The sequence below is a fragment of the Lynx rufus genome, unplaced genomic scaffold (assembly GCF_022079265.1).
Source record: "Lynx rufus isolate CCGP_SWC_20201006 ecotype Redwood Valley unplaced genomic scaffold, mLynRuf1.p SCAF_5, whole genome shotgun sequence".
NCBI classification, from domain to species: Eukaryota; Metazoa; Chordata; class Mammalia; order Carnivora; family Felidae; genus Lynx; species Lynx rufus.
Genome location: NW_025814867.1, coordinates 7,041,321 through 7,069,319, shown reverse-complemented (window position 1 = coordinate 7,069,319; position 27,999 = coordinate 7,041,321). Strand labels below are relative to the sequence as shown.

Sequence of the window (27,999 nt, the reverse complement as noted above, 5' to 3'; positions counted from 1 at the left end):
ACAGCAGGTGCTGCTCTGCGCACCGAGGCCAGCGGCTGTCCTTCTCTGGTCGGGGAAAGAAACAGCCACCGGCACATTCACATTTACACATTCTCTGTGTCCTTTTCCGGAGAACCTCCCAAGGGTAAATGGGAGCTTCAGGGTGGGCTGAAGAGCCCCTTCAGAAGGGGTCTCACCAGTAGGTGGGAGAGACCCAGCACTCCCTCCTCAGAGTCTCCTTAAAAGCAGAAGCACCCCCAAAGGCCACAGACGTGGGAAGCGTAATCACACGACACCTGGCTTTCTGAGCATCAGCACTAGAGAGAATGGGGCCGCGGTCCTCGAGTGCACTTACCTGGTCCTGGCACAAAAGTTCGATTTTCTCCTCTGCCAACACAGCAATATCCTCCTCTTTTTCCTGTTCCCCTGGCTTTTCGTTGTTAGAAGAGCTAGTGGTTTGCGACTCATTATCCAAGTTGATGATTTTCTCGTAAACGTGTTCCATTACCTTCCGGACTTGGAGCATGTCACTGGCGGAGAGTCTGTCTCTGCAAAAAAAAAAAAAAAAAAAGCAAGGGCAGAGTGTGACGTCAGCCAATCGCCGGACGTTGTCTTACATGCTCTTTGGTGTCCCCATTTGGTAAAGATAAAGCAAACCGCAGAAGCATAAACCAATAAATGTTTTCAGTCACTGCCTTCATCTATTTTAGAATTGCCAACATATTCTCTATAGTGTCCTCCTGAGACACAGATAGCGGGTAACTGAGATTAAATGCACGTTAAGACTTACACATACATAAAGAACAGCCTTCCGGGTTTTATTCCCTTAAAGACTTTCCTAGCACAGCAGCAGACTGAATGCTCCTGGGAGGGAAGGCAGCCCCCGGTGATCACCCACAAGCCCAACAGCCAGCCGGGTATCTCCAGATGGACGTCCTGCAGGAACCTCAAACTCTCCGTGTCCAAAACTACATTCATCAGCTTCCTCACTCCCAAACCTATTTCTGTATCACTGACGTCAGGTTGCCAACCCAAGCAGCTCAGGCTCAAACTCTGAAAGCCATCTTGAACGTCAGTCATTACAAGCGGAATCTAGGACTCGCTTTAACATAATCCGGGGTGTGTGTGTGTGTGTGTGTGTGTGCGTGTGTGTGTGTGTGTGTGTAGGTGGGGGGGGGTAGGCAGAGAAGAAGGAAAATGTTCAGACATGTGTCAATAACCCTGAAGCTGTTTGACAGGGTAACGGGTTTCATTCTAATCTCCTTTTCGTTATGTCTGGAAATTTCCCTAACAAAAGGTTTTTAAGTCTTGTTGAATACCTCTCTTTTGAAACTCTATCCATCCTTACATGTCCAGCTCAAATTCCATGTCCTTCAAGAAGCCTTTCCAGAAAGCTCCAGCCCCAAATCCATTTCTCCCTCTCTCCTCATTCCCCAAGTATCTGTGAAAGCAGTCTTTATATACAAACTGTGTCCTAAACTATGCTGTGGCAAGAAACAAAATCCAAGTCTTACTTTTTTGAACTTCTGTGGCCTACCACATAGGTACTTGGTAAAGGGTAAATTGTGTAAACTTTCAGTATTATGAAACTAGCTTTAGATCTACGACATGTCTCCTTTGCCATAAAAGCAATCATAAAGAATAAAAAAATCTCTGGCAATTGATTCGATCCGGCATCACATGACACTACATTTACTTACTTTTTTAAGGTTTTTGCTCCCGAAGATGCGTGAGGTTGGAGGTAGAAAGGAATTTTGTTGAATTTGGGCATATTTTTCTGAAATATTAAAAGTAAAAAAGGCATAATCATTTCTATTAGCTGATGAGTGAAAATGAAGTCAATAAAAAACATGATTTACCAGTTAATAGTTATTTTACAATTCAAATGAACTTCCTATGAAATTTATAGTAAGCTATCCAATCACCTAAGCCTAGTGAAAATGTATCCAGAAAAGTCTCGCGTTCAGTTTCGTAATAAAACGTATACAAGATAAATGATACGTCAGTGGCAGTGTGAAACTGCAGTATGGCTCTTCCCAAATAACAATTCAAGGTATTAAAGGGAAGCAAATATTACTTGCTATTTAAAGCAAAATCTCAATTCCACGTTGAAACATTGGGGCTGATACTTAAGGGCCCAAACAGAAAATTCAGTGTCTGGAGAGAAACCCACAGCACCCACTTCTGAGCAAAACCACACACTCTAGGCTGGTGAGGCCCATCATCTAGCTGGAAAGGTCACTGAGGTCCCCCAACTTTCTCTCCCTCTCACATCAGGTCTGAGGTTTTAATCAAGAGTGGAAACTTCAGCCAAACGCCTAGGTGTCTACCATGAAGTAAACCACATACTCAGATGAAGGATAAAATTAACTGGTCATCTTTTCTCTGGGTATCACTCCCCTTCAAGCCTCCATGTCATATCCTGTCTGGGTGTCTCCTCTCGGGAATAAGCCACAGGCTGAACGTCAGCAATGCATCCCAGGTGAGTTTCACACTCAAAGAAAGTAGTGCTTATGGGGAGCTCGGACTCAGAGCTAAGAGCACAGAATACCCATCAGGTGTCACACTGGCTTTAGGTTCTTGGAGGTGTATCTGGACAGAAAACACATTTTCTGGAGGTTGTAGAGATTCAATCTCTTTTCATAAGGCTTTAGGAATATATAAAACAGATCAACAGCACATAAGAGAGTCTAGAAACAGACCCATGTGCATATAGAAATTTAGTACCTGATAAAAAGACAGCATTTCCAATTACTAAGAAAAGGATAGGTTATTCAAAAAAATTGTTTTGGCACACTGGCTATCTGTTTGGAGGAAGTTAGCATCCTACCTCACACTAAACAGCACACATTCTCATAAATTACAGATCTAGACACAAACAATGATCACAGACGCACTAGAGAATAGGCAAGCAAGATGTGACACTCAGAGCCATGAAGATCAATCTGATTACACAAAAATTCAAACTTTTTGCCTGGTGAAAGACACCAACCACGAAAAAGTAATACTTCAACTGAGAGGCACAGATAATAGTCAAAGGGTGACTGTTCAATATGAAGAAGTCCTACAAATCAGGAAGACACACAAACTCCCCAACAGAAAAAGGAGTGAAGGATACAGAGGCAATTCACAGGAGAAGCACAAACAGCCAATACGAAAAGACGCCTAGCTTCAGTACAGATGGAAACAAACAAACCAACCCACATTAAAGACCGACAAAGCAAAGACCGACAGTGTCGGTCAGTGTGGAAAAATGGGCACTCATGCACTGTTGGAGCCTCTGTGGGGGCAAATGGGCTGTGTCGTAAAATTTAAAACACGCAGACCCCTGGATCCAGCAATCCCACTTCTAGGAATTTACCCTAAAAAGTATACAAAGATACACGTACAAGGATGTTGACGGAAGCATTGTTTGTGATAGAGAACACTGGAAACAACCTTAACGTCCCTCAATCGGGGACCAGATAATTAATTATACAAAGACATACTATGTAATCATTAAAAAGGAATGACCCATATGACGTACAGACATGAAAAACCATCCAACACATATTTTTAAGCAAAAAATAAAACCAAACCAAGTTGCAGAACAGAATGTATAATAAGATTTTGTGCAAAATAATGAACTGTGTGTGTGTGTGTGTGTGTGTGTGTGTGTGTGTCTGTATCTACACACACACAGAGGCACCTACACACACACCTGGATAGTACCTGCTTGTGTACGCACAGAAAAAAGTCCTCAAGGTTGTGCATTAAACTACGAAAAGTTATCGCTCTAGGGAGAAGGACAGGAGTGGATGGAAGAAAGGGAGGACTGGGAAAGAGGTGGGCGTTTCCCTTTATTCGTTTGTTTTCTTTAATAAGCACATGACATGTTTATAACTCAATCCAACAGAGATATAAACTGACACGACTCATTACCAACTTCTTCCGCAGCCCTGGAGCTGCAGGGAAGCAGAGGGGGATTCCACTTGGAGCCTAGTTTTGACTCAAGTTTAGGACGGCACGGTCTAAAGCTGTTCTCATGCCTTCGTGATCTGGAAAGGACAAAAGGGCGAAGCAGGAGCGAAGGACACTTACATCCACAGTGATGTCAATGACCCATTGTGGCACTGTCTCATTAAGAAGCATCGACTCAGTCTCACCCCCGGAGTCTCGGCAGAGCAGCCTAAACATAACCCGTCAGGTAGTAAGTGACACAAGCAGCACAAATGACAGCCCCCCGTCAGCAAACATTAGAGGGAGGGACCCTACGGAGCTCATTCTGGGCAACCCCCCCTTGACGGCAGCCAGGTGGCCTGACTCAGTCTGCCGGGAGGGAGAGCAGGGCCCCAGACCTCGAGGCCAGGCGCACACTAGCGCCGCTCCTCTGAGTCGTCGGGTGATGACAGGAACCCTGGGTGGAGGCAGAACAGCCCAGAAAGCTCTCCTGCCGGGGGCTCCCGTGCAAGGCACAGCCCCCCCCCCCCCCCCCCCCCCCGCGCCTGATGGGGGGTGGGGCGGTTTTGGTAATGACCCTCGGAGGATTCTGAGCTCAAGGGCAACAGAAGCGTTCCTCTCACTTTTGGCCCAGGGGAGACTCCAGTGAGCTCCCCCGTGGCTACAGCAGGGCCTCGCTGGCAACCTGAGGGGAAGCTACTCCAGCTTCCCCGCGGGGCCTCACGAGGGACTGACCGCCTTGCACCTCAGGCCGGGGCACCACCGAGCACGACGGTTCTCAGGAGCAGCCCAGGCGGTCCTGCAGGGCCCAGCCCGAGGGAAGTGCCCTGCTCTGATGCTCTGAGCAGGGACACCTGGGGATTCCTGACCCCCCAGTCACGCTGGCTTAGGTGAGAGAGAGGGAGAGCTTCCTGCAGAAACCACCAGAGAAGCTGCCTGAAAGCAAGGTCCCGACCTTACTTTCACACGAGACGCTCAGCTCTCAGTTAGAATGGGGCCGACTGGCATCAGACACTGAATTATCGCACGGAGATGGAAAAGCTTCCGAATCACACCCATAAAAGTTAGTAATGAACAACTTATGTTTGGACGTGCCTGGCTGGCTCCGTCAGTAAAGCAAGCGACTCTTGATCTCGGGGTTGTGAGGCTGAGCCCCATGTTGGAGTGATCACTTTAAAAATAAAATCTTTAAAAATAATTAATCAATTGGCTAAAAAAAGTAAAATCTTAAAAAAAACCAAACCCCAGTTTATCATGTTTGAGTCCGTATCTCTTAGCAAATGGGATGCTCTCTTCGGCAGGGTCTCCGACCTTCCTTACCCATACCTGAACAGTGTGCGTCCCCCAGCTTCACCAAAGATCACAGGAGTGTGGGGGGGGACTTGAAAATATCCATTTCCCTTCTGCACTCGGTTCTCCTGCTCCCCATTTACTAGGAAAAGATGCACATGGTGTCAGTATCCAGAGCTAGTGCTCAAATGTAACATTTTGTTTCTACAGGCTTCAAACCGCCAAGCTTTTAAAGTTCAAAGTCTGAGAAGTCAGCCAGTCAGATAAAGGGACAAAACCAATCAAAGTTAAATTTCCACAAAGAATAAGGACGGCAACTTGGGGTGTATGTACCTCATGGGAAATGACTGTATACTTTTAGGGAATTTTAATCGAAGACATTAACATCTGAGATTTGAAATAAGGAGCGAACCATCTACTTCAGCCACAGGGAAGTCTAGGTCAGTCAGCCTGTTTACAGACGGCGGTCCGCTGTTGTGCACGTGGGTAGAACACCAAGATCAGGAAAATTTCTGCGGCCAGAAACAAATTTATGTTTTGACGGCCGCCATAGCCGATGGCAGAGGTATCAGCGAAAAGTAAAACCCCCAAAGCGGCCCGAATCTCCTTCTTGTTATTCCCTGCAGATTTCATTTCCCTGCTTTCTTCGTAACCTTCTGACGAAGGGCGGTTGAGCCCCACTCCAGTGCCACCTTGTTCACAGAGACACCTCTGGGGAATCTGGAAGCCACGTCACCCTCTGACCCTAAGCACTTTCAGACGCTCTCCCACAGCACCCGGCACCTCCCTGCGATCTCGTAATGCTCTCTCTGCTCCATCCAAGGAGCTTTCTGCCCTGCCGGAACGTCGGGCCGGAAAGGATGCGGTCCGTGCCCATTTATCTCCATCAACCCTGCCAGCAGCTCACGGCAGGCCTCTGGACGCCTGGGCTGCTCACCGAGGGGCATCTACGCGACTCTGGAGAGCCCACGGTGCTGGTGCCGATCACCACGCGGGTGGAGCAAGCAGCGGTCTGGCTGCACGGTGGGGGGGCCCCGCCCCCCGCCCTTACTACGGCAGCTTGAGTTGAGGATGACCCGGATTCCTGCGACTCTTTCCTTACTCCCGCAGCCAAAGCCTGGACGCCAGTGGTGCAGACTGTCCTACCAGTTTTTGATCTTGATCGTCTACTTGGGCCTCTAGGGCATTCTAACTGTCAGCCTGCAGGTGGAGAGGGACGGGCATGGCTGGGAATGACATGCCCACAGCTACACAGCTGATAAATGCCAGAGCCCACACTGAGACCTGGCTTTTTCCACCCTCTGCTGAAGATCCTTCCGTCGAGTTTCTCTGGCTCAGAGCCCCCTGTACCATTCTGATGGGGAGGGGCGTGCACCAGATGACACAGAACAAAGGCCACCACGGGTGGGGTCGGTGCCCTCTGCGACAGGGATATCAGAAGACTGGCTTGCAGAGAAGCATGCACAAGAGACCTTGCGCACAAGAGATTTAAACTGATTATGGATGAATGAGCCAGAACAAAGGCTCTGGCAGGAGGTCCTGGTCATTACTGGCCACCAGAAGTGGGCACTCTTCAGCAGAATCTTCAGAGAATTCAGAGAATATTCAACAGAGTGAGCCCTCGGCAGGTAGGACTCAAGGATTCTTCAACTGGCTAATAGGTGACATATGAGCTGTGAAATTGTTTTCTTTTTTTTTCTCTTCATTCAATCAAACTGAACCGAAATTAAACTCGAAACATGTTCTGCTCTACTGCCCAGAGAAAGTTATTGCCACTGTCTGAGGCACACATAACTTTTCAATGTCCTCAGTGACATTAATTCTTTACAAATACCCATTCGCTTATCCTGACACTTCTGGGTTGAAATTTGATTCTTTGAAACGTTTGGAGCCAAAATCAGGTAGATCATCAGACTAGGTAATCCCTGTGTTTCAGGCTGGCATGAATTATGACCAGGTAAGGACAGAAATGGCTTCCTGACGCAGCTAAGTAGCTAGCTCTGGAGGTGAGTCCAGCAGGACCACAGATGCTCTGAGGAACAGTCTTCTTTGGAAGAAGACTGCTAAGCCGCTTGCTTTTAAGGAGAAGGTCATTTGGATATATACGGTTTTTTTTACCCATCTTGAGCAGCTTCACGGAAAGTGCTCTTGGAATCTCAAGTCAAGACCGGACGTTCTTTGATACGTGGAAGGGTGATAAATTGGGCACATCACAAGTATTTATTTTGTCACAATTTAGCAAATGCTTCCAAACATTTCTTAAACATCCTTAGGATAACAAACACTCCAAGCATCTTAAACTTCCGAGTAATTTTAAGTCAATTATTTGGATATAAAAACACGAACCATGGTTTACTTCATTTTCTTCTTCATCCATTGGATTCACATGTGTTCTAGGCCAATATTCTAGGAGTGCCTGCAGTAAAAGTCCTCCTAAGTTCACTGCAAAAGAGTTAAAATGAAAAGACATGGAAAAGAGAGTTATTAGTTTTCACCTAAAAACAGAGGGAAAGAAATAAAAATTGTTTCCACATATTCGGATGTTACACTCGTAACCCGATGCCAATGATGTTTAAAAGACTTTAAAGATTTTGCCAAGTCTATTAAAATTTATCTTAGAATGTTTCAGCAGTGATAATACGGAGCAATTAACTGGTTGTTCTGATAATGTGGAGCTATCTGGTTGTTCAGATATAACCATTCTTTTTTTTTTTTTTTTTTAATGTTTATTTTTGAGAGAGAGAAAGAGCAGGTGAGCAGGGGAGGGGCAGAGAGAGGGAGACAGAGAATCCCCAGCAGATGCCGTGTTGTCAGAGCAGAGCCCAACGTAGGGCGTGAACCTATGAACAGTGAGATCATGACCTGAGCTGGAGTAGAACACTTAACCAACTGAACCACCTAGGTGCCCCAAATAGGACCATTTTAAAAAAATGAACAAAAACAGAGGCCTGGGTGGCTCAGCTGGTTAAGCATCTGACTCTTGGTTTTGGCTCAGGTCATGATTTCACATGATTTCTCTCTGCTGACACTGGGGAGCCTGCTTGGGATTCTCTCTCTCTCCCCATCCCCCGCTCACACTGTCTCTGTCTCTGAAAATAAATAAATAACTTAAAAAAAATGAAAAATGAACAAAAATGGGAATTACATTCTTTAAAGAACTATTTCCATGTGGAGCCACTAAAACTATATTTATGTACATCAGGTATGTCTACATACTACCTTCTCAGGAGAACAGCAACCAGAGATGTAACCAACAAAATATAATAGACTTTTATACGTTTCTTCTCACAATACACAAGAATTAACTCAAAATAGATTAAAGATTTGACTGTCAGAACCATAAAACTCCTAGAAGAAGGGGTGCCTGGGTGGCTCAGTCCGTCAAGCGTCCAACTTCGGCTCAGCTCATGATCTCGTGGTTTGTGAGCTCGAGCCCCACGTAGGGCTCTGTGCTGAGAGCTCAGAGCCTGGAACCTGCTTCGGATTCTGTGTCTCCCTCTCTCTCTGTTCCTCCCCTGTTCGCGCTCTGTCTCTTTCTCTCTCAAGATTAAATAAAAATTTTAAAAACTAAGGAAAAAAAAAAAAACCCTAGAAGAAAACATAGGCAGCAAGGTCCTGGAGCTTGGTGATGATTTTTTGGATCTGACACCGAAAGCAAAAACAACAAAAGCAAAAGTGAGCTAGTGGGACTACATCAGGCTAACAAGCTCCGCACAGCAAAGGAAACCATCAACAAAATGAAAAGGCAGCCTACGGCATAGGAGAAATCTCTACAAATCATAGATCTGATAAGGGGTTAATACCCAAAATATACAAGGAATTCATACAACTCAACGGCAAAAACAAAAATGGAAAACAAGCAATCCAATTAAAAAATGGGCAGAAAGGGGCTCCCGGCTGGTTCAGTTGGTGGAGCATGTGACTCCGTTCTCAGGGATTGTGAGTTCAAGCCCCACACTGGGTACAGAGATTACTTAAGAATAAAATCTTAAAAAAAAAAAAAAATGGACAGAAGATCTGAATAGACATTTTCCCAAAGAAGACATACAGATGGCCAACAAGTACATGAAAAAAAATGCTCAACATCACTAATCATTGGGGAAATGCAAATCAAAAGCACAACCTCACACACATTAGAATGGCCAGTACCAAAAAGATACAAGGTTAAGTGTTCATGAAAATGTGCATAAAGGGAACCCTCTTACACTGTCGGTGGGAACATAAACTGGCGCAGTCACTGTGCAAAACAGTATGCAGTCTCCTCGAGAAATTAAAAATAGTAAATGCCGTATTATCTCGCAATTCCACTTCTGGGTATTTACCCAAAGAAAATGAAAAAAACCAACTCAAAAAGATATACACACCCTTATGTTCACTGCAGCAGTATTTACAGTAGCCAAGATATGGAAACCAAGTGTTCATCGATAGATGAACGGATAAAGAAAAAATGTGGTACGTAGGTACAACGGAATGTTATTCAGCCACAAGAAAGAACACAATCCTGCCATCTGTGATAATTCAGTTGGACCTTGAGGGCTATGTGGAGTAAGACAGAGAAAGAAAATACCAGATGATCTCACATATATGTCGAATCTTAACAAGAAACAAAAGACAAAATAGACTGGTGGTCGCCAGAGGCAGGGAGCAGTGACGTGAAGAGGATATCAAAAGGTACAAACTTCCAGTTATCACGTAAGTAAGTCGCGGCGACTACTATTGTTGTGCACATTTGAAAGCTGCTAACAGGGCAGATCTTAGACGTTCTCATCATAAGCAACAACAGCAACAACAAAAATGTGTAACTATGTACTGTGGTAATGGATATTAACTAGATTTATGATCATTTTGCAATATATACAAATCTTGAATCAGGTTGGACACCTGAAACTAATATAATGTCACATGTCAATTATACCTCAATTAAAAACAAACAAACAAAACCAAGGAAGACACCAGAACTGTTTCCCAGCTTTACTTTTCCTACCCTAACAGATTTCCAGAAAGGATTAGGGGTAGAGAGTGTGCTGTGTGTTTAATTGTTAAAGGTAAACCACAGACTGCGAGAAAAACCCAGGCCCCCAAAACATTTATTTATCTTAAAACCAATTTATTCAAAGTTACTTATTTATTTATTTTGAGAGAGAAAGAGAGCCTGAGCTGGGGAGGGGGGAGAGAGGGAGGGAGAAGAGAATCCCAAGCAGGCTCCGTGCTGTCAGCGTGGGGCCCAACACAGGACTCAAACTCACCCACCGTGAGATCACGACCTGAGCCAAAATCAAGAGTCGGACACTTAACCGACTGAGCCACCCAGGCGCCCCAAGACCCCCAAAACATTTAAAATGGTATAGTATTTTCAAATTCCAGGAGGGAATATATGTATTTCTTGAAAAGTGATTTAAAAATGCCCAAATATTGTTAAAAAAAAAAAAAAGGGAGCACATAGCAAAGCAAAGCAAAGCAAACCAAACACAAAAAAACCTAACCCAGCACAGATCCACCTTCTCTTTCGAAAGGAGGGAGGGAAGGACACTTAAACGCACGTTTTGGATCTGACCCGTCAGGGCTGCTGAAGCCAGCGTCTTTTGCAGAAACCCAAGCAGCAAAACAATCACTCTCATCCAAAGTAATAGTCAACATCTGTCAAAATAAAAACACTGTTAGCAGCATTCCAACACATTCTCCAAATATGCCCCTACGTATCTGTACTAAGTGCTAAGCCACAGATTCAGGACCAAAATGTGTTTCATGGGATTCACTGGAACTACAGTTTAATTTCCTGGGATACCAAAAGGCACTTTTTAACTGCATTTGGCAAGTATTAACATGAAAAACTTACTGCGTTCATACTTAAACATAGGACTCCGTACTTAATAATACTTAATTTTGAGCTACATAAGAAACTTTCAACTATCCCAAACTGTACGAATATCAGTTGCAAACTCACCCCTGTTTTTAAGTCTACTGAGAACCAATTTGGCACATACACCATCTTAAATCTTTTCTTAATTTCATCCTCAAAATCCACTTTGCCCAGATCTTCAACTTTACATGCCTATACAGCAAAAAGAAAGTATGGGAATTATCAACATAAGTGGTGAACTGATTTGATTCCGACTTAGGTACTCAAAATTTTACACATATTCACATCTGTCTCAATAAAATGGAGTCAAAGAGACATTTCAACAAGGACGTGGCCAAATAGTTGCAGGTAGATGCTTTAAGACAAAAATATCTGCTATTACACTTTTAAGTTAAATGAAAAAAAAAAACCCAAAACCCAAAACGTTCTCTTTTTGGAATTGTCATGTTGGTCATACTGATAAAACACATCATCACACTGACCTGGAAGCAATGTTAAATGAGGCACAGACAATCTTCCAGGAACAAAGAACGGTTACTAAACACCCTAGGAGACACGGGCAGCTGCTGTGAAGACGAGAGCTACCCTACAGGCAGCCCGGTAAGGTTTCTCTTTCTTGACCCTTCCGATCTCTCCTTCACTGCCCTCGAGTGCTCCCCAGAGGCGTGTCCTGACCTCCGCGGGAGCCCTGGGGCGTTTCCCATCACAGCTCACCTCCATTCCGATCCGTGTCGCGGAATACTCCCTCCACCACCTTGTCACATCAACGTGGTTCTTTCCTGAGGGTCAGCTGTCTTCTCGAAGGCTGACTCTGCTGCCTCTCCTCTATCCCGTGCCTCCCCGATGGCACATGGAGACCACTTATTCCCTCGCCTCCACGTAGAGATGCCTGCTTCTCTGAGGCTGCAGGATACTCTACCCCGTTCCCTCATTCCACCGGGCAACCTCTGTGGCCGCTCTCCCTGGGCAGAGGCTGGGGATCCTGCTAACATCCTACAGTGCACAGGACAGATCCCACGCCACCCTGCCTCCCTCGACAAAGACTTATTTGGCCCAAAATGTCAATAGTGTCAAGGATCAGGACTGTGATGTATTCTTGTTAAGGCAAGGCAGCATATAGCAGAAAGGTTCCATTCAAATTTTAGGTGCTTAAAAAGATGAACTATGGCCTTATCTATTATTTGTATTAAAAAGTACCCCCAAATAAGGTATTAATGCAATCAAATCTTAACTTACACACTTACTGTCTTGGTTACTACGTATATTTTTTACAATAAACAATACAGGTGATACATGATCCAATAACTTACGTTTTATACAAAAAGATACTCACCTTCAATACATCCCAATATGCCACATTATTATTGGTATCTTTGGTTAATATATGTCTCTTATCATTAAGAATGTGACACTGAATAATACTAGCACCCCCTAAAGGAAAAAAGAAACCCACACGATTAGCAAAACAATTCTCTATTTAAATTCACAGTATGGCAATAATCACTAACTGGCATGTAACAACATAAATCATAACATCCATCAGAAAGAAGGCGAGTCAAAAGATACATAGATATTAATATATATACATATAATTATATCTAAGGCAATTTAAGGCCAAAGAAAAACTGTCTCATCTTAAAAACAGATTATAGCTTTAAAAACTCACTACTTCGAGGGGCTTCTAGTGGAAAATTGTTAAGGGCAAACAGTTTTACCCAGTGGGAAAAGTTCACAATTATTATTATTGTTATTTTTTAATATAATTTATTGTCAAATTGGTTTCCCTACAACACCCAGTGCTCATCCCAAAAGGTGCCCCCTCCTCAATACCCATCACCCACCCTCCCCTCCCTCCCACCCCCCATCAGCCCTCAGTTTGTTCTCAGTTTTTAACAGTCTCTTATGCTTTGGCTCTCTCCCACCCTAACCTCTTTTTTTTTTTTTTTTCCTTCCCCTCCCCCATGGGTTCCTGTTAAGTTTCTCAGGATCCACATAAGAGTGAAAACATATGGTATCTGTCTTTCTCTGTATGGCTTATTTCACTTAGCATCACACTCTCCAGTTCCATCCACGTTGCTACAAAGGGCCATATTTCGTTCTTTCTCATTGCCCTGTAGTACTCCATTGTGTATATAAACCACAATTTCTTTATCCACTCATCAGTTGATGGACATTTAGGCTCTTTCCATCATTTGGCTACTGTCGAAAGGGCTGCTATAAATACCCACTGGGAAAAGTTCAATCGGTGACAGAAAATCTCTGAACCAGTCCCATGGCTAACTTTTGCTTCCTGTCTTCCTTCTCTCTCTGATGCCACCTGCACGGACATCGAACTGCAGACGAAGACACCAGTAAGTACCTTGACCCCACACTCCAGCATTCAAGACAGAGTTGCCGCTTCCAGGGGCAGCACAGAGAATACAAGGATCAGACCTGACTCTTTCTGCCTTGTGCCAAGAGACAACATTCAACTCTCTATAGATTTTGCAAAGTGGTTTGGCTTTTCCAACACCATCATTATTCTGATGCTAGGCAAAAAGACTGTACCTCAAGAAAGCCCACTTTTTAAAGTCACTAAATCGCATTTAAAAAAAAACAACTTATTTTTGAGAGAGAGAGAAAGAGAGAGAGAGAGAGAGAGAGAGAAAATGAGTGGGGAGGGGGACAGAATATCTGAAGCGGGTTCTGCGCTGACCACAGAGAGCCTGATGTGGGGCTTGAACTCACGGCCTGAGCCGAAGTCAGACATTTAACCGACTGAGCCACCCAGGCACCCCAACACTAAGTAGCATTTAAAAAATGTATTTCTTCTATTAAAAATAAACCTATATACTGTGTCTCTTGTTGACAGGAGAATTACATTTAAAGGAAAGCCATCTCCTTTTTGTCTATCTCTTAGTAACTATAATTAACCTTAGTAAAAAGTATCGTACCTTCCACCTTCCCTACTCACCTTTAATAACCTGGTCAGGCTGCGTACAAAGTGGTGTTATAGGATTTGTACAGTCATTGTCATAATCTCCGGAGGCTCTGAAATTATGAATTCCCTTCAAGGTCTAAAGGAACAAAATTCATTTTTTAATCATTTTACGCTTTATAATTTGCCAATCCGTTTCAAGTGGCAAGAAAAACAAAGAACAAGAAAAAACAAAACAGTAAAATCAACCACAAAATATTTAGCGACAAAGTACAATTACCTACCACGATTTAAAAAAAAAAAAAAAGTATTAAGAAGGGAATGTCAACATTATCTTTTTGGAGAGAAAAATAAGCAATCTTCCAGGTAAAGCTATTGTTGATTTCAAATTGGGACAATGAAATTTAGACAAGATATATAACATTTTTTACCATACCAAGAAAGCCCACTTGACTGGCATATCAACAAATAAATGTAAACACACTCTCTTTTGTTATCCACACATAATCTGATAAGCAAGAAAACTTAAATGTTCTTTAAATAACACTTAAGGATTAGTAGTATTTTTGATGACTTCTCTATGCGCATCCTCTAATTCTATCCCTGTTCTACAAACCATGAGGGAAAAGGAAATGAATTTGAAAGCACCATTTTCTAATTCTCTTATGCTTAGAAAAACAGAATCCTAGCCAAGTGTCCCTGCCGTGTTGGTACAGGGATTCCCTGCTTTCCAAAAATAAAGCGTTCATATGAAACTTCCATTAGCCGAAACTGTAAAGACAAGGAAGCAATCGCCATTTCATAAAAGCAACAATCCTCTTCCGATTTCTTTTGGTTACAGAAACTGGGTAACACAGGAATTTGCAGAAGTGAAGTAGTATAAAGCAAACTTCTGGACAGTGGGGGAAACCTGTACCCAGGCTGCCTTCAAATGCAGTTCTGTGAGGTCAGAAGCTATACTGATATTTTTTGGTTTTACCGGGCAACGGTGCCTATTCTAAGCACAGCAAATGTCCATCTTGGCTCCTGACAAAGAAGTCGGAAGCTTCATATTGACTTTTACCTTAATTTTAGTACAATCCTTAGGATGATTCACAGAGGCTTTCATGTCTTTGCCACTGTTCAAAAGCATGCTGGGCTTTTTCATCTTGAGCATTTGCTACTGGTATCCGGCAGGTCTGTGATAACAAACCACATGTTTGCACACCTTTGCCAGGTGTATGGAAGCTCACTTACCCATTTATTTACTGTAGACTTAGTCGTCGCGACCCAGATTGCGGGAGGGGGATCAGCTGACCTATCAAGCTCCATCTGAAAACAAAGCACAGAAACATTGCTTTCTTGAGTGCTGATTCTCCTGAGTCGCTGGGACTAGCTATGTATTATTAAATATCGACTCCTGCTGACGGTACCCTGGCATGCATTAAAAAGCTAGGGGGCATGGGGCGCCTGGGTGGCTCAGTCCGTCAAGTGTCTGACCTCGGCTCAGGTCGTGAGCTTATGGTTTGTGGGTTCAAACCTTGTGTTGGGCTCTGTGCTGACAGCTCGGAGCCTGGAGCCTGCTCCAAATTCTGTGTCTCCCTCTCTCTCTGTCCTTCCCCCCACTCGTGCTCTCTCTCGCTCTCAAAAATAAATAATAAACATTGAGGAGAAAAAAAAAAAGCTAGGGATGCACAGGGGCACCTGGGTGGCTCAGTTGGTTGAGTATCTGACTTGATTTCAGCTCAGGTCGTGGTCCCAGGCTCATGGGAATGAGCCCCGCAGAAGGCTCTGTGCTGAGTGTGGAGCCTGCTTGGGATTCTCTATCTCCCTCTGCCCCTCTCCCCTGCTTGCTCTCAAATAAAAATTTTTTAAAAAGAGGGAGAAAAGCTAGGGATGCACAGAATAACGAGGCAGTCTCTTTGCTAAAGGAAGCGTGGCCTCATAAAAGTATAATAGGGGTGACTTCTCATCAAAAACAGTGGCTTAAAGTCTGTGTGATTTTAAATTAATTAATTAATCAGGGGATCCAAACAGGTACAGTCAAAAGGATGACTTACATAATTTTTGGTTTTGCTCTTTTGTTTTTCTGTTCTTTTTTAAGTTTATTTTATTTTTTGAGAGCATGCACGCGTGTGCACACAAGGCGGAGGGGAGGGGCAGAGAAAAGGAGAGACAGAATCCCAAGCAGGTTCCATGCCATCAGTGCAGAGCCTGATGCAGGGCTCAAACTCACGAACCATGAGATCGTGACCTGACCCGAGATCAAGAGTTGGATGCTTAACCGACCTGGCGCCCCTATTCTTTCTTAATGATAAAGAAATAGATCTTTCTCTATGAAGATGTTTGTACTAAAAAAACATCCTGAGAATACAGCAAAAGTGAAAAGTATGCAAGTAAGTCCCCCACCCACCTAAGAATAGTACACCTGTGAATAGCTTACTGCATCTTCTGTATTTTTAAAATAGCACACGTATAGAAACACATCCCTGCACCCATGTACATAGTCTGCACACAAAATCACTGTGTAGTCAGTCAACCACTATTCTTCCCGTGCCAGGAAACGGAAGGTTGGGAGCTGTGGGACAGGCTGGACTCCTCGCAAGAAGGAATCCCCTCAGTTCAGAGTGACGTTTCTTGTAACACACAGTTATGTGGGCACTAAGTCCTTTTAGGCTTTCCTCTCCCCTGGCACTGCAAAACGCCGCGTTTCTCCTCCCTGCCGTCTGCCCCCAGGAGCCTGCTTCCTGCACACAGGCTCTGACTGCAGCAACTCCCTTGCTTCTCTAGGATTACTGGGTGTGTCCCTGGGGGGCACCACCTATTCTGAAGAGCTGTACTCGGCCAGTATGTGTGCGCTCATAGGCCACGAGCATCCCCTCAACCGTCTCATTTGACCTCTATTCCTTTGCTTCAGCTCTTCCTCTTCTACTGTGGTCTGGGTGTCAGATGTCGCTCAGTTTTGTGGGTATCTGCAGTTTTGTCTCTTGCTTTCCCGATTGTTTTTGGACGATTGTTGTGAAAAGGAAGTCGTGCTGCCTTTATGCCTCCATTTTAAACGTGGAGTTCTCTTCAGTACGGTTTTAACGTGCGATGCTGAGATGATCAGTGAGGCCGAACGCGCGGTCATGTGATGACAGGCCATTCTGCAGTCCAGGCTTCACTTTTAGCAGGTGTCAGTATGGACGGCTTCCCAAGTACTCTTTCACCAACACGCCGGACGCTGGTCAGCAATTGGGACTACTGTGAGGTAGAAACGTCAGGTTTGGAGTATGAACCGGCTCGTTCTCTTCTTCCGAAGCGTTCTTCCACATCCTCCCTCTGAGGCACTGGTCTTTCTGCTTTGCTGTCTGCTCGCGGATACCTGAACTTGTCACATTCCTCCACTTAGGAAAGGTTAGGAAAGCCGGGGGAGCTCAGGAGCAACGTGGGGCAATCGCACTAGGATTCGCCAGTGGGAGAGCTACGTGTCACGAACGTACCCGAAAAGTCACAATTTCTTCTACAGATGACTAATAAAACTTAAAATATCTTTTTTTCACCACCCCACAGCTGTGTGAGTTGTGTTCTAATACAGATTTTGCCGGATTTGGCCAGCACGTGTAACAATCTTAGGCACAAAACTAAAACACAGGACATACCTTGAGAACTGGTGCTTTTTCTTCACAAATTAGTACCCGAATGTCAGGGTTTCTTAAGTCTGTACAGTAAATCTTCCTGTCCCTTCCACCAGAATACACGTGTGTGAAGGCGTCATTGACCTGCAGAGCCCAAACGCCTTCATCATGGACTCGGTACGTCGCTATACATCTCTGTTGGCCAAGGGACCAAAGGCGAATTGTCCCATCAGAACTGCCCGAAAGGCACTGAAAACAGAGAAAGTTAACGTTAGAAAAAGTTCCGGCCAGAAGGTTCCTGCTTTCCTGTGTTCTGTAGCCGGTGTCTGTCCTTGTTGACTCTACACTGTCAAACGCACATGTCTGACAACCTGTATTTCTGCCTCTGATAAACACTTCTGATAAGCACGCACCATAGGCTCACATGACCGAAGGCAACAGTACCTGCTCAAGCAGGGGGAAAAAACTGCCTTTGTCCTCTCTTGCCTGGCCACATGCAGGATTAGCATCCCCTGGGAAGTTGTTAAAAATGCAGATTCCTGGGTCCGATTCCAGACTTAATGTGGCAGAAACTGTGGTGGTTTCTGTGGTGGTAAGTTACAATCCATGTTTTGATGGGCTCTCCAGGTCATTCTGGTACTCTAAGGTTGACAAGCTTTGCACTAGGCCAGCAAGCCTATTAGAGCTAGGGGTCACACTCCGTCTCATCCTCCTGCTCATGGCAATGGATTCCTGATGGCCTGCCAGGTCTCTGAGATTCTACTAATAGGAGTCAGAAGCAAATCCTAGTCCCAGGCTTACCACTCACTCTCTGTGACCTTGGGTACTTCCCATCTGAGCCTCAAGTTCAATGTCTATTAATATAAAATGGGGACCTCCAGCACTCAGAGTTAACATTAGCAATTCTGACGCTTTCTAAAGGTTCCGGAGCATCAACTGCGTAGAAGTTGCTGGCACACAAATTAGGGCCGAGCACGCTGTGAGTCCGACAGAAGGAGGCTGAATCAGCCACATGCCTGGTGTTCGCTACCAGTTCCCATGGTGACTTGCCAAAGAGAATAAACCTTACTCCTCTGAGGGAACAAATGGCCTCAAGGAGAAGCAAGGGCTGGTGCTGGCGTATGAAATCAAGTAGGCAAAAAAGCTTAGAGATTTGGGAAGTGTCCGAATAGATGAGGCCTTCAGGAATGTTAAAGATATACCGGTGTGCCCCGTGACTGGAAGGACCCTTTAGAACTCTGGACAAGGTTAACTAAATGAACACGTACCAGGAGACTCCCCCATAAGTGGCCGGGAGCATCCGTGTTTGAATCACCTGTTCCAACTGGTCTACAAGGCAACCGAGAGACCAGCCAACAAAGAAACTGCCCCAGCTAAGTTACAAGCAGACCTCCAACGTGTGCGCGGGAGGACCGACACAATCTAATGGAGGAAGGGCAAGGAAGGGCTCGTCTTCCACGAAGAGACGCTACTCTGAGGTGGTGAAGCTGTCAGTACAGCTCTGATCCCTCAGATCCTAGGCCGTGTACCTACAGAGAGTAAGTCTGACAACTTGAGGAGGAGAAACTCCACCCTAAGGTGATGGGCTGGAAGTCCTCAGAGCCTGGGCAACTTGCAGTTACTCCCAAACCCAAAGTGTAGAGCTGAAAGCCGATGAGGGAACACAGAGCTGTATCAACCCTGATACGGAAGACAAAATAATCTCTGATGGTACCTGTATTCTAAGACTGCTAAAAAGCAGGCCCCCAAGTAGACAATGATTGCTTTTAAAGTATAATGTTGGTGAACTTCCTTGTAGTGGTCGGTAGTGTGGTTGAAGGATGTGCCTATTTTATAGGACTTCTAGTGCCTGACAGCTTGCAGGAGCTAGAGTCGTGCATCAAACTATCTCCACCCTTCCGGCAGATACACGTGAAGACCCTGTCATTAGGAGGTAGCTCTTGGGACTAGGACAGGAGGCCCTGAATGGTTCTGCTACATCAGACTTAGGGGCACAGAGTCTACAGCCCTGATCGGGGGGATCTGTGCTCCTGAACGAGAAAGTAGAGGGGCCAGTGTACCAAAGCCAGGCTGCTGTTGACCAACACGAGTGTTTCTGGGATGGTTGCTCATACATAACTCAACTCCCAATAGCAGCCACGTGAGCATGCTAAGCTGGCAAGGAATAGTCTGAGGCTTCAAGACCCCTGGACCCATAAGATAAGGTTACGCAGTACTTAGGTTACCAGGAAAACCCTCTGAGGGACACATAAGGATGTCACTGACTCAAACTAAGATGGCAGATGGTCCCAGCTCCTCGAGCAATTGCCTGAGCAAGTACAAGGGATGAGATGTCCAGTGGCTCGGCCCAGTAATGTTGGCACCGATCAAAACAAGCTCAGTGGCGACAGACCTCAAACAGTAAGATTTGCTAAACAATAACAACAACAAAGGAAGAGGATGTCCACAGGATTCACAGGCCTATTACACACACACACACGCACACACGTTATTTTTTAATGCTTATTATTTTTGAGAGAGAGGCAGAAAGAGGGAGACAGAGAATCTGAAGCCGACTGCACTGTCAGGGCTGGGCCCAGTGTGGGGCTAGAACCCATGAACTACAAGATCATGACTCAAGCTGAACCACTGAGCCACGCAGGTGACCCTTATACGTTATCTTATCACTAGTCCTGACTTACAATGACACCGGAGATCCTGTGTTAGAAGCTTACAGGGCAACTCCGCAGGATACAGTACATACCCTGGTCCGGTAATTGTTAACTATTTCTCTCATATATTACAACAGTTTGAGAATCAGTATGCCAAGGTTTCTTTTTCCTTCCTCTCTTTTACCCAAACAACTAGTTAGCACTGCTGTTATGTTGATCAGATTCCCAAATGTTAATATGTTGTATTGGTGGTTAAATTTACATTTAGCCTCCAGCTGCCAGTAAGGACAATGGATGGAGGAGGAAAGGGAGAAGGAGTCTCTGCCTGATTACGCACCCCAGGGCTGACGGCAGCCTTTCAAGCCGTCTGCGCGTACAGTCCAGTCCGTGGAGCTGACTTCACAGAAGTGCGTCTGTAACCACGTGTGCTAAATTGCCTTAAGTAAAAGCACACTCCTATCTGTACACACAGGAGACAAAGCAAGGAGTATAGGAGCTAGAGGAGCTTTAGAAAATCTGCCCAGCCCACAGCCCCCTTCTGAAAACTGTCTTATCCACATCCCCTGTTTCGGGGCAGTTGCACAAAGACCACGTGACCCAGTCAAATCCCGAACAAAGCCAACAGAACAAGGCAGGGTCAGCCATCCTACGTGGAGCTCAGTAGCTACACTGCAAAAACAGCGAGGAGCGGACTGAACCGGGCTTCTCAGACTCCCATGCAAACAGGGCTGCAAAGGAACTCAAGAGCTCTAGAAAATGCCACAGCTTACAGACAAGAATATACTTACTACTTCTAACTTTACCGACATTATGATCCCCACGTTGCAGATGAGCAAACCAAGGACTAGGAAAGTGAAGTCCTCTCCTCGAGGCCACACAGTAAGTACATGAACACTGGGATGTAGCTCTAAAGACCTCCGTGGGCATCGTCTAACTTCTCTTTGCCTGGTTCTGAAGGATGATTTCCTCTCACCTCCGGAGACAAAGGCTCCTCTAATTCACATGGGAGGCAACTTGCATGACGTAATTCCCACAGGAGTGACAGACTGATGGCACTTCTCACTGTGCCACCTCCCCACTCTGCTTTTCCTAACCCACTCGCAATCAATTCCAGCTAGCTCCGGGCTCCTCCCTGGCCCGTGAGCAAACATGGCTGGGGAGACGGGGGCACGGGGCAGAAGTAGGCCCTAACTGCAAACGGTGCTCGGTTTTTGTTTTTATTACCTACATTGATGGAAGATCATTTTCCCACTGCTACAGAACAAACTGAATTGTGATTTATAATCCACAAATTATGTACCCAACAAAGTACTAGGGTACCAGTACGTGTTCAAACATTACCAAAATGTTTGTAAGTATTATGTCAGATGTCTAAACTTACAGACTGTATCTACAGAGTCAAATGACAGGATTTGGCCCAAAGTCAAACCCACTGTTAGGAAATTTTCACTAGCAGAAAGCATTCAATACCAAAACTTCCTTCTGCTTTACACAAAGTAACATTTTAAATTATCTTATCCTAAGGGCGCCTGGGTGGCTCAGTTGGTTAAGTGTCGACTTGGGCTCGGGTCATGATCTCCTGGTTCGTGGGTTCAGGCCCCGCATCGGGCTCTGTGCTGACAGCTCGGAGCCTGGAGCCTGCTTCGGATTCTGTGTCTCCCTCTCTCTCTACCCCTCGCCCGCTCACACTCTGTGTCTCTCTCTCAAAAATAAACATTAAAAAATAAATAAAAAATAAATTATTTTATCCTATACCCATCGTAACTGCATATAGTCATTGGCATTAGAGTTATTCTGAGGGAACCTCTTGTTTGGTCTCTATTTAAGTGAGGCAAACAGAATTAATTTCAAAATGTGGATTACTATTAGGTGCAACTGGGGTATTTTAAGGATTGGAAAGTAGACCACTCTTCAGAAGTTTCTGGTGCATGAAATTTGAGACAAGGTCACTAGGTAAACATCCACGTGCAAGTACGTACCTGTGTACCATCCCTGTTCAACAGCAGAGCTTTGACATTGTCTGTGTGCCCTTTCAGCTTCATTAGTTTCGCACATGTTCTTGGATCCCACACCCTTAAAACCTGTGTATTTTAACAAAATGTTACATAAACTGAACACACACCTGAACAAATTTCAATAATAAATGACCGAGAGGTCAAATGACAACCATTACACTGTGAAGGAAATACTGTTTTGCCAATGGGCACCGACTGAGGCTCCCGATCTTTTCAAGTAGGAGGAACCCCTTCTAATGTCAAAACGTGAATAGGCCTCCCCCACCCATTCAGCCCACCCCCGTCACCACAAACGACAGTAATTATATAGTTATATTCTTATTTGTTCAAATAAAACCTTTCCCTTTACAAAATCTCTGTCTGTGTATTTAGTAATTATATGGATCGAATTATTTTGGTGTCTCTGTTTTCCGGTGTTAAAATATACCCGTTAGCTCCCCCTTACCTTCTCAGTGGACCCTGATACAATGATTGTTCCCAGTTGATTCATTGCCAGGCTATAAATGGAATCTTTGTTCCCACTTAAAGAAGAGGCTATTAAGGATAAACAAAGCTAAATGTTAACAAAATCATCATCTGTTCAGCAGTTAGCCAGCAAAAATTTAAGTTTAATTATTTGGCTTAGAAAATCTTTGTGAGTGTTCTAAGGAAAAGAAACCTTGCTATGAGGGAGATCATTCTAAACAACAATACTGTTTTCAAAATTTACATCTTGTCTAGATTTGAGACACAAAAGTGCTCAATAAATATTTGCTAAATTGAACTGCACTGCCATTTAAAAACTATCCACATAAGTAATGTATTTTCAAAGATATACTCGTGCCAATAAATATGAACAACATATCCAAACTCACCGTTTTCAAGGAAACACAAGCCAAAACAAAAAATATTATTTTCACCTATCAAATCAGATTTCAATGAGGCAATAATTAATTCTCAAAAAACAGTACAATGGTACTCTCATACATTACTTGTGGGATAAGTATAACTTGTTTGGTACATCTCTTGGAAGGATATTAGGCAATGTTTAGTGAGAATCATGTTCATGCTCTACAATTCAGAACTCAGTTTCACTGAATTGAAGGAAGCTACATATAAACTGTCTATACAGTATCATCCTAATTTTCAATAAAGAACAAATATAAGCAAAAATACTGAGAAGTTACGAGTAAAGGAGTTAATATACGTATTTAGAAAAGTAACAGGTTATGTAGTAAGTGCTCAGTAACTGTTAGCTATTAGAACTTCTATAATCATAAATCAGCTTGTGTGATATCCTCTCTAAACGATTCTAAGCAAGATGTATCTGTTGCAGAATCTGTAACCCTAAGCCCGGTCTCTGACCTGGGGACAATCCTGCCTTCTTCTGCTTTGTTCCCTCTTGTTAGTGTTTCTTTGGGGCAGGCCCTACATCTAGGGAGCTAAATAATGTGTCATGACAGCCCCCAGCAGAGATCAGCTGCTGGATCACTACAGTAATGCCCTGGTGAAAAATCAAGGAGATCAAGGGGCGAGTAGTGTTTAGAGCTCTGCATACTTCCTAGGGAAAAGGGTGGGAACAATATTCAAGAAATTATAAACATCAGTCTCCCAACCTGCCCTTCCTGGCACATCCCAGATTATATTAGGCCTGTTTTAGCTATGTCAATGTGAGTTTTCCACAGTCACGAAAAGCTGGACCCGTATGTAGAGATCTAGATAGTTCAGGCCTACATCCTGAACACAGACCTGCCAGGCCAGCCTTAGCCACAAATGTGCTCCTAAAAGCCCTCTGACACCTGGCCTAGAGGACGCTAGTGGGCTGGCTCAAGTGTGAGGCTCAGTGTCAAATTTAGACTCCTATGGGTCTGACCTGGTAATCTCAGATCTCTTAGCTGATGAGGCATCTGTGCAATTAACGTGTTGTGAATGTTTCTGAATTGCCTCTGGAGGCACCCTAGCCTCTCCTGATCTCTTCTGAAATTGGCTGGATTCTTTAGGGTGGCTCTGAAAGGGTCCTGCAAAATCAGTGCAGGGAGCCTTTTCTTTCTTTGTGTATTTTCTATGTTGGCCATTAACTCAAGGGCTCATAGTAACACTTTTAAGAGTCAGAAACTGCCTGCATTGTCAAGTAATCACCACCTCCATCAACAGTGTCTGCTGAGATTGTGACCCTGGACCAGGCAATGCTACGGGAGGTACAAAGTGGTAATAAGACAGACTCTTTTGCCCTGCAGGAACTTACACTTTAGCTAGGGAGCTAAGACATGCACATGTACAAAAATAGCCAGGTTACACCTGGAGAAGTTACCATTTTTAGACTGCAGTGAGGAACTAGCTCCTTGTTGTTCAATCATAGTCTTGGGGGCTAGAACGCTGTAGGTAGAAGCACTCTCAAAATATGAACCACTGTCTCGATGCAAACCTATCAAAGATGTTTCATCACCCATTCTTTACTTATGTCAACTTGAATCACTTCCAAAGAAATTTTTTTCAAACACCTTACTTGTGACAGTGTTGTTTGAGGCAGTCAATGCTGTTAAGGTATTCACATCCCAAAGGAATATCTGTCTGTCCAACCCAGCTGAAGCTACCAGTTCTTTATCCTTGGCATAGGCTAAGGCCTTTACATAATCCTGTAACAGAACACACACACGATGATCTACTAGATCAGTAAGAACAGGAGTCACAGAAAGTACTGAGATCTCAACGTTACACTAAAGACGCTGAAAATTATGTTTGCCGTTTTACCTTATGTGTCCTTAGTGTTGACATGCAAAATCCCTTATGTGCATTCCACACTTTCACTGTTGTGTCAGAAGAAGCAGATATTACTAGAAGAGGCAAAGAATAAATGAACCCCTTAGTAAGACTTTCCATCATTTTAAGGACTCATAACAACGTAACATGCTTTCAAACTGACATTCATAGACACACACATATACTTGAATATTTACAGTATTTGTAACATTAATTCCAGTATCTGTTAATGTTCACACACACACACATCTAAAACCTCTTCCTAGAACCTATTTTCGAAACATGTTTTTAAATATGCAGGGCAAAGTTTTTTAATGTTCCAGTTGAAGGCACAACTAATTTGATTGAAAAAAATTTTTCTAACACAGACTGCAAAACTAAGAAATGAATCTTACCATAATAAGAACAAAAAGAGACATTAATAAGGCTAACAGAAGACTACATATTGTATGAATCTGTTTACATATATATAGCTTGAATGTAGGCAAAACTAATTTATAGTGTTTAGCAGACAGGAGAGCAGTTATTTTGGGGCATGAGGGAGTGACTGAAAGGGTGGTCCAAGGGGGATTTTGGTAATCTGTACCTAGACACGGGTATTCACCTTATGAAATTTTACTGAGCTGTATTCTCAAGGTGTGTGCTTTTCTGCATGTATGTCAGACTTCAATTAAAAAGGCACATGAAAAATAAAAAAACATACCAAGTTGAGTGAAAAACTCCCAGAAACCCAATAATCTAAAGAAGTACTTACATGTTTTCCCATTACAACAAAGCACAATGTCGTTTACCCAATCGGTATGGTGTTCCATAGATGCTATATATGGATCTTGCTAAAATAAAAAGAAAAATTGTGAGAACGTCACTAGTTTACATTAGAGGACAAAATATATATTATGAATTACAGATATGTTTGCATTCTTCAATTAATGTGACCCGTTACTCTCGGGTCATAAAATTGACAACTGAATTCAGAGTACAATTTCATCAAACAGTTGATGCTTCTGTATTACAGATGTGAATAGAAGTTTTGTTTCAGGAGTTTTATTACTGACGAAAGCCTGGGTTCCTAGGGCAAATTCTTACTTTTTACGCCTCTAGTGAGTGAAGGCAACAAGATCTGGGCTAGGCACCGCACGTGACACAGGGCGCTGCAGGCAGGGGTTTCCTAGGACAGGACGTGAGCAGATCTGCAGGCTGGCAGTGTCCGAATCAGTGGTGGTGAAGGCTCACCACAGACACAGATATGAAAATGAGGCTGATGAAGCGGAGAGGAGCCCAGCCTAACCCCCTACTGCTGTTTTGACTTTCTGAATTAATGTCTTCCTCATGGTATCTACAGTCCTTCAGAAGGCTATAAGAGTACTCCCCATGCTACCGTACCAATTCAGTAACTTGAGATTCTTCCACTCCTCTCTCTTGGCTTAATTACCAGGAGTTAAAGAACAGTATTTCATTACATGCTACACCCAACACTTCAAGGGGGAAGAGAACAGTTCTCTACAAGTCTATCTGACAAGTGATGCTACTCAGTCTCGTTGTAAAATGAAGACCGGAAAAAAGATGTCTAAGGGCAGGATGGGTAGGTTTTCTAGATTCTTTCAGGCTTAAACTTTTTTTTTTTTTTAAATATGAAATTTATTGTCAAATTGGCTTCCATACAACACCCAGGGCTCATCCCAACAGGTGCCCTCCTCAGTACCCATCACCCACCCTCCCCTCCCCTCCCTCCCACCCCCCCATCAACCCTCAGTTCTCAGTTTTTAAGAGTTTCTTATGTTTTGGCTCCCCTCCTCTCTTTTTTTTTCCTTCCCCTCCCCCCATGGTCTTCTGTTAAGTTTCTCAGGATCCACATAAGAGTGAAAACATATGGTATCTGTCTTTTTCTGTATGACTTATTTCACTTAGCATAACACTCTCCAGTTCCATCCACGTTGCTACAAAAGGCCATATTTCATTCTTTCTCATTGCCAAGTAGTATTCCATTGTGTATATAAACCACATCTTCTTTATCCATTCGTCAGTTGATGGACATTTAGGCTCTTTCCATCATTTGGCTATTGTTGAAAGTGCTGCTATAAACATTGGGGTACAAGTGCCCCAATGCCTCAGCACTCCTGTATCTCTTGGGTAAATTCCTAGCAGTGCTATTGCTGGGTCATAGGGTAGATCTATTTTTAATTTTTTGAGGAACCTCCACACTGTTTTCCAGAGCAGCTGCACCAGTTTGCATTCCCACTAATGATGCAAGAGGGTTCTGGTTTCTCCACATCCTTGCCAGCATCTATAGTCTCCTGATTTGTTCATTTTAGCCACTCTGGCATGAGGCGGTATCTGAGTGTGGTTCTGATTTGTATTTCCCTGATGAGGAGCGACGTTGAGCATCTTTTCATGTGCCTGTTGGCCATCCGGATGTCTTCTTTAGAGAAGTGTCTATTCATGTTTTCTGCCCATTTCTTCACTGGATTATTTGTTTTTCGGGTGTGGAGTTTGGTGAGCTCTTTATAGATTTTTGGATACTAGCCCTTTGTCCTATATGTCATTTGCAAATATCTTTTCCCAACCCATCAGTTGCCTTTTAGTTTTGTTGATTGTTTCCTTGGCAGTGCAGAAGCTTTTTATCTTCATGAGGTCCCAATAGTTCATTTTTGCTTTTAATTCCCTTGCCTTTGGGGATGTGTCAAGTAAAAAATTGCTGCGGCTGAGGTCAGAGAGGTTTTTTCCTGCTTTCTCCTCTAGGATTTTGATGGTTTCCTGTCTCACATTCAGGTCCTTTATCCATTTTGAGTTTCTTTTTGTGATGTAAGAAAGTGGTCCTTTATCCATTTTGAGTTTATTTTGTGATGTAAGAAAGTGGTCTAGTTTCATCCTTCTGCATGTTGCTGTCCAGTTCTCCCAGCACCATTTGTTAAAGAGACTGTCTTTTTTCCACTGGATATTCTTTCTTGCTTTGTCAAAGATTAGTTGGCCATACATTTGTGGGTCTACTTCTGGGGTTTCTATTCTATTCCAT

General features: G+C 43.9%; 1 protein-coding gene across 4 annotated transcripts in view; it reads right to left on the bottom strand.

Annotated features, from left to right (window-relative positions):
- The window catches only part of WDR48 (WD repeat domain 48), a 43,710-nt gene that overhangs the window by 2,308 nt on the left and 13,403 nt on the right, over positions 1-27,999 (bottom strand). Inside the window, exons 3-19 of one of the 4 annotated variants that reach the window (XM_047100172.1) lie at positions 25,741-25,819; positions 24,978-25,060; positions 24,733-24,862; positions 24,538-24,651; positions 22,693-22,781; positions 22,212-22,313; positions 17,606-17,830; positions 15,222-15,296; positions 14,022-14,124; positions 12,402-12,499; positions 11,153-11,260; positions 10,749-10,845; positions 7,555-7,650; positions 5,245-5,350; positions 4,060-4,147; positions 1,680-1,756; positions 335-527 (exon numbers count right to left, since the gene is read on the bottom strand). In XM_047100172.1, coding sequence (XP_046956128.1) covers positions 335-527; positions 1,680-1,756; positions 4,060-4,147; positions 5,245-5,350; positions 7,555-7,650; positions 10,749-10,845; positions 11,153-11,260; positions 12,402-12,499; positions 14,022-14,124; positions 15,222-15,296; positions 17,606-17,830; positions 22,212-22,313; positions 22,693-22,781; positions 24,538-24,651; positions 24,733-24,862; positions 24,978-25,060; positions 25,741-25,819 — 1,863 coding nt within the window. Of the gene's footprint in view, positions 1-334; positions 528-1,679; positions 1,757-4,059; positions 4,148-5,244; positions 5,351-7,554; positions 7,651-10,691; positions 10,846-11,152; positions 11,261-12,401; positions 12,500-14,021; positions 14,125-15,221; positions 15,297-17,605; positions 17,831-22,211; positions 22,314-22,692; positions 22,782-24,537; positions 24,652-24,732; positions 24,863-24,977; positions 25,061-25,740; positions 25,820-27,999 lie in introns of those variants that run through there. The other 3 variants (XM_047100169.1, XM_047100170.1, XM_047100171.1) reach the window with 3 other exon arrangements.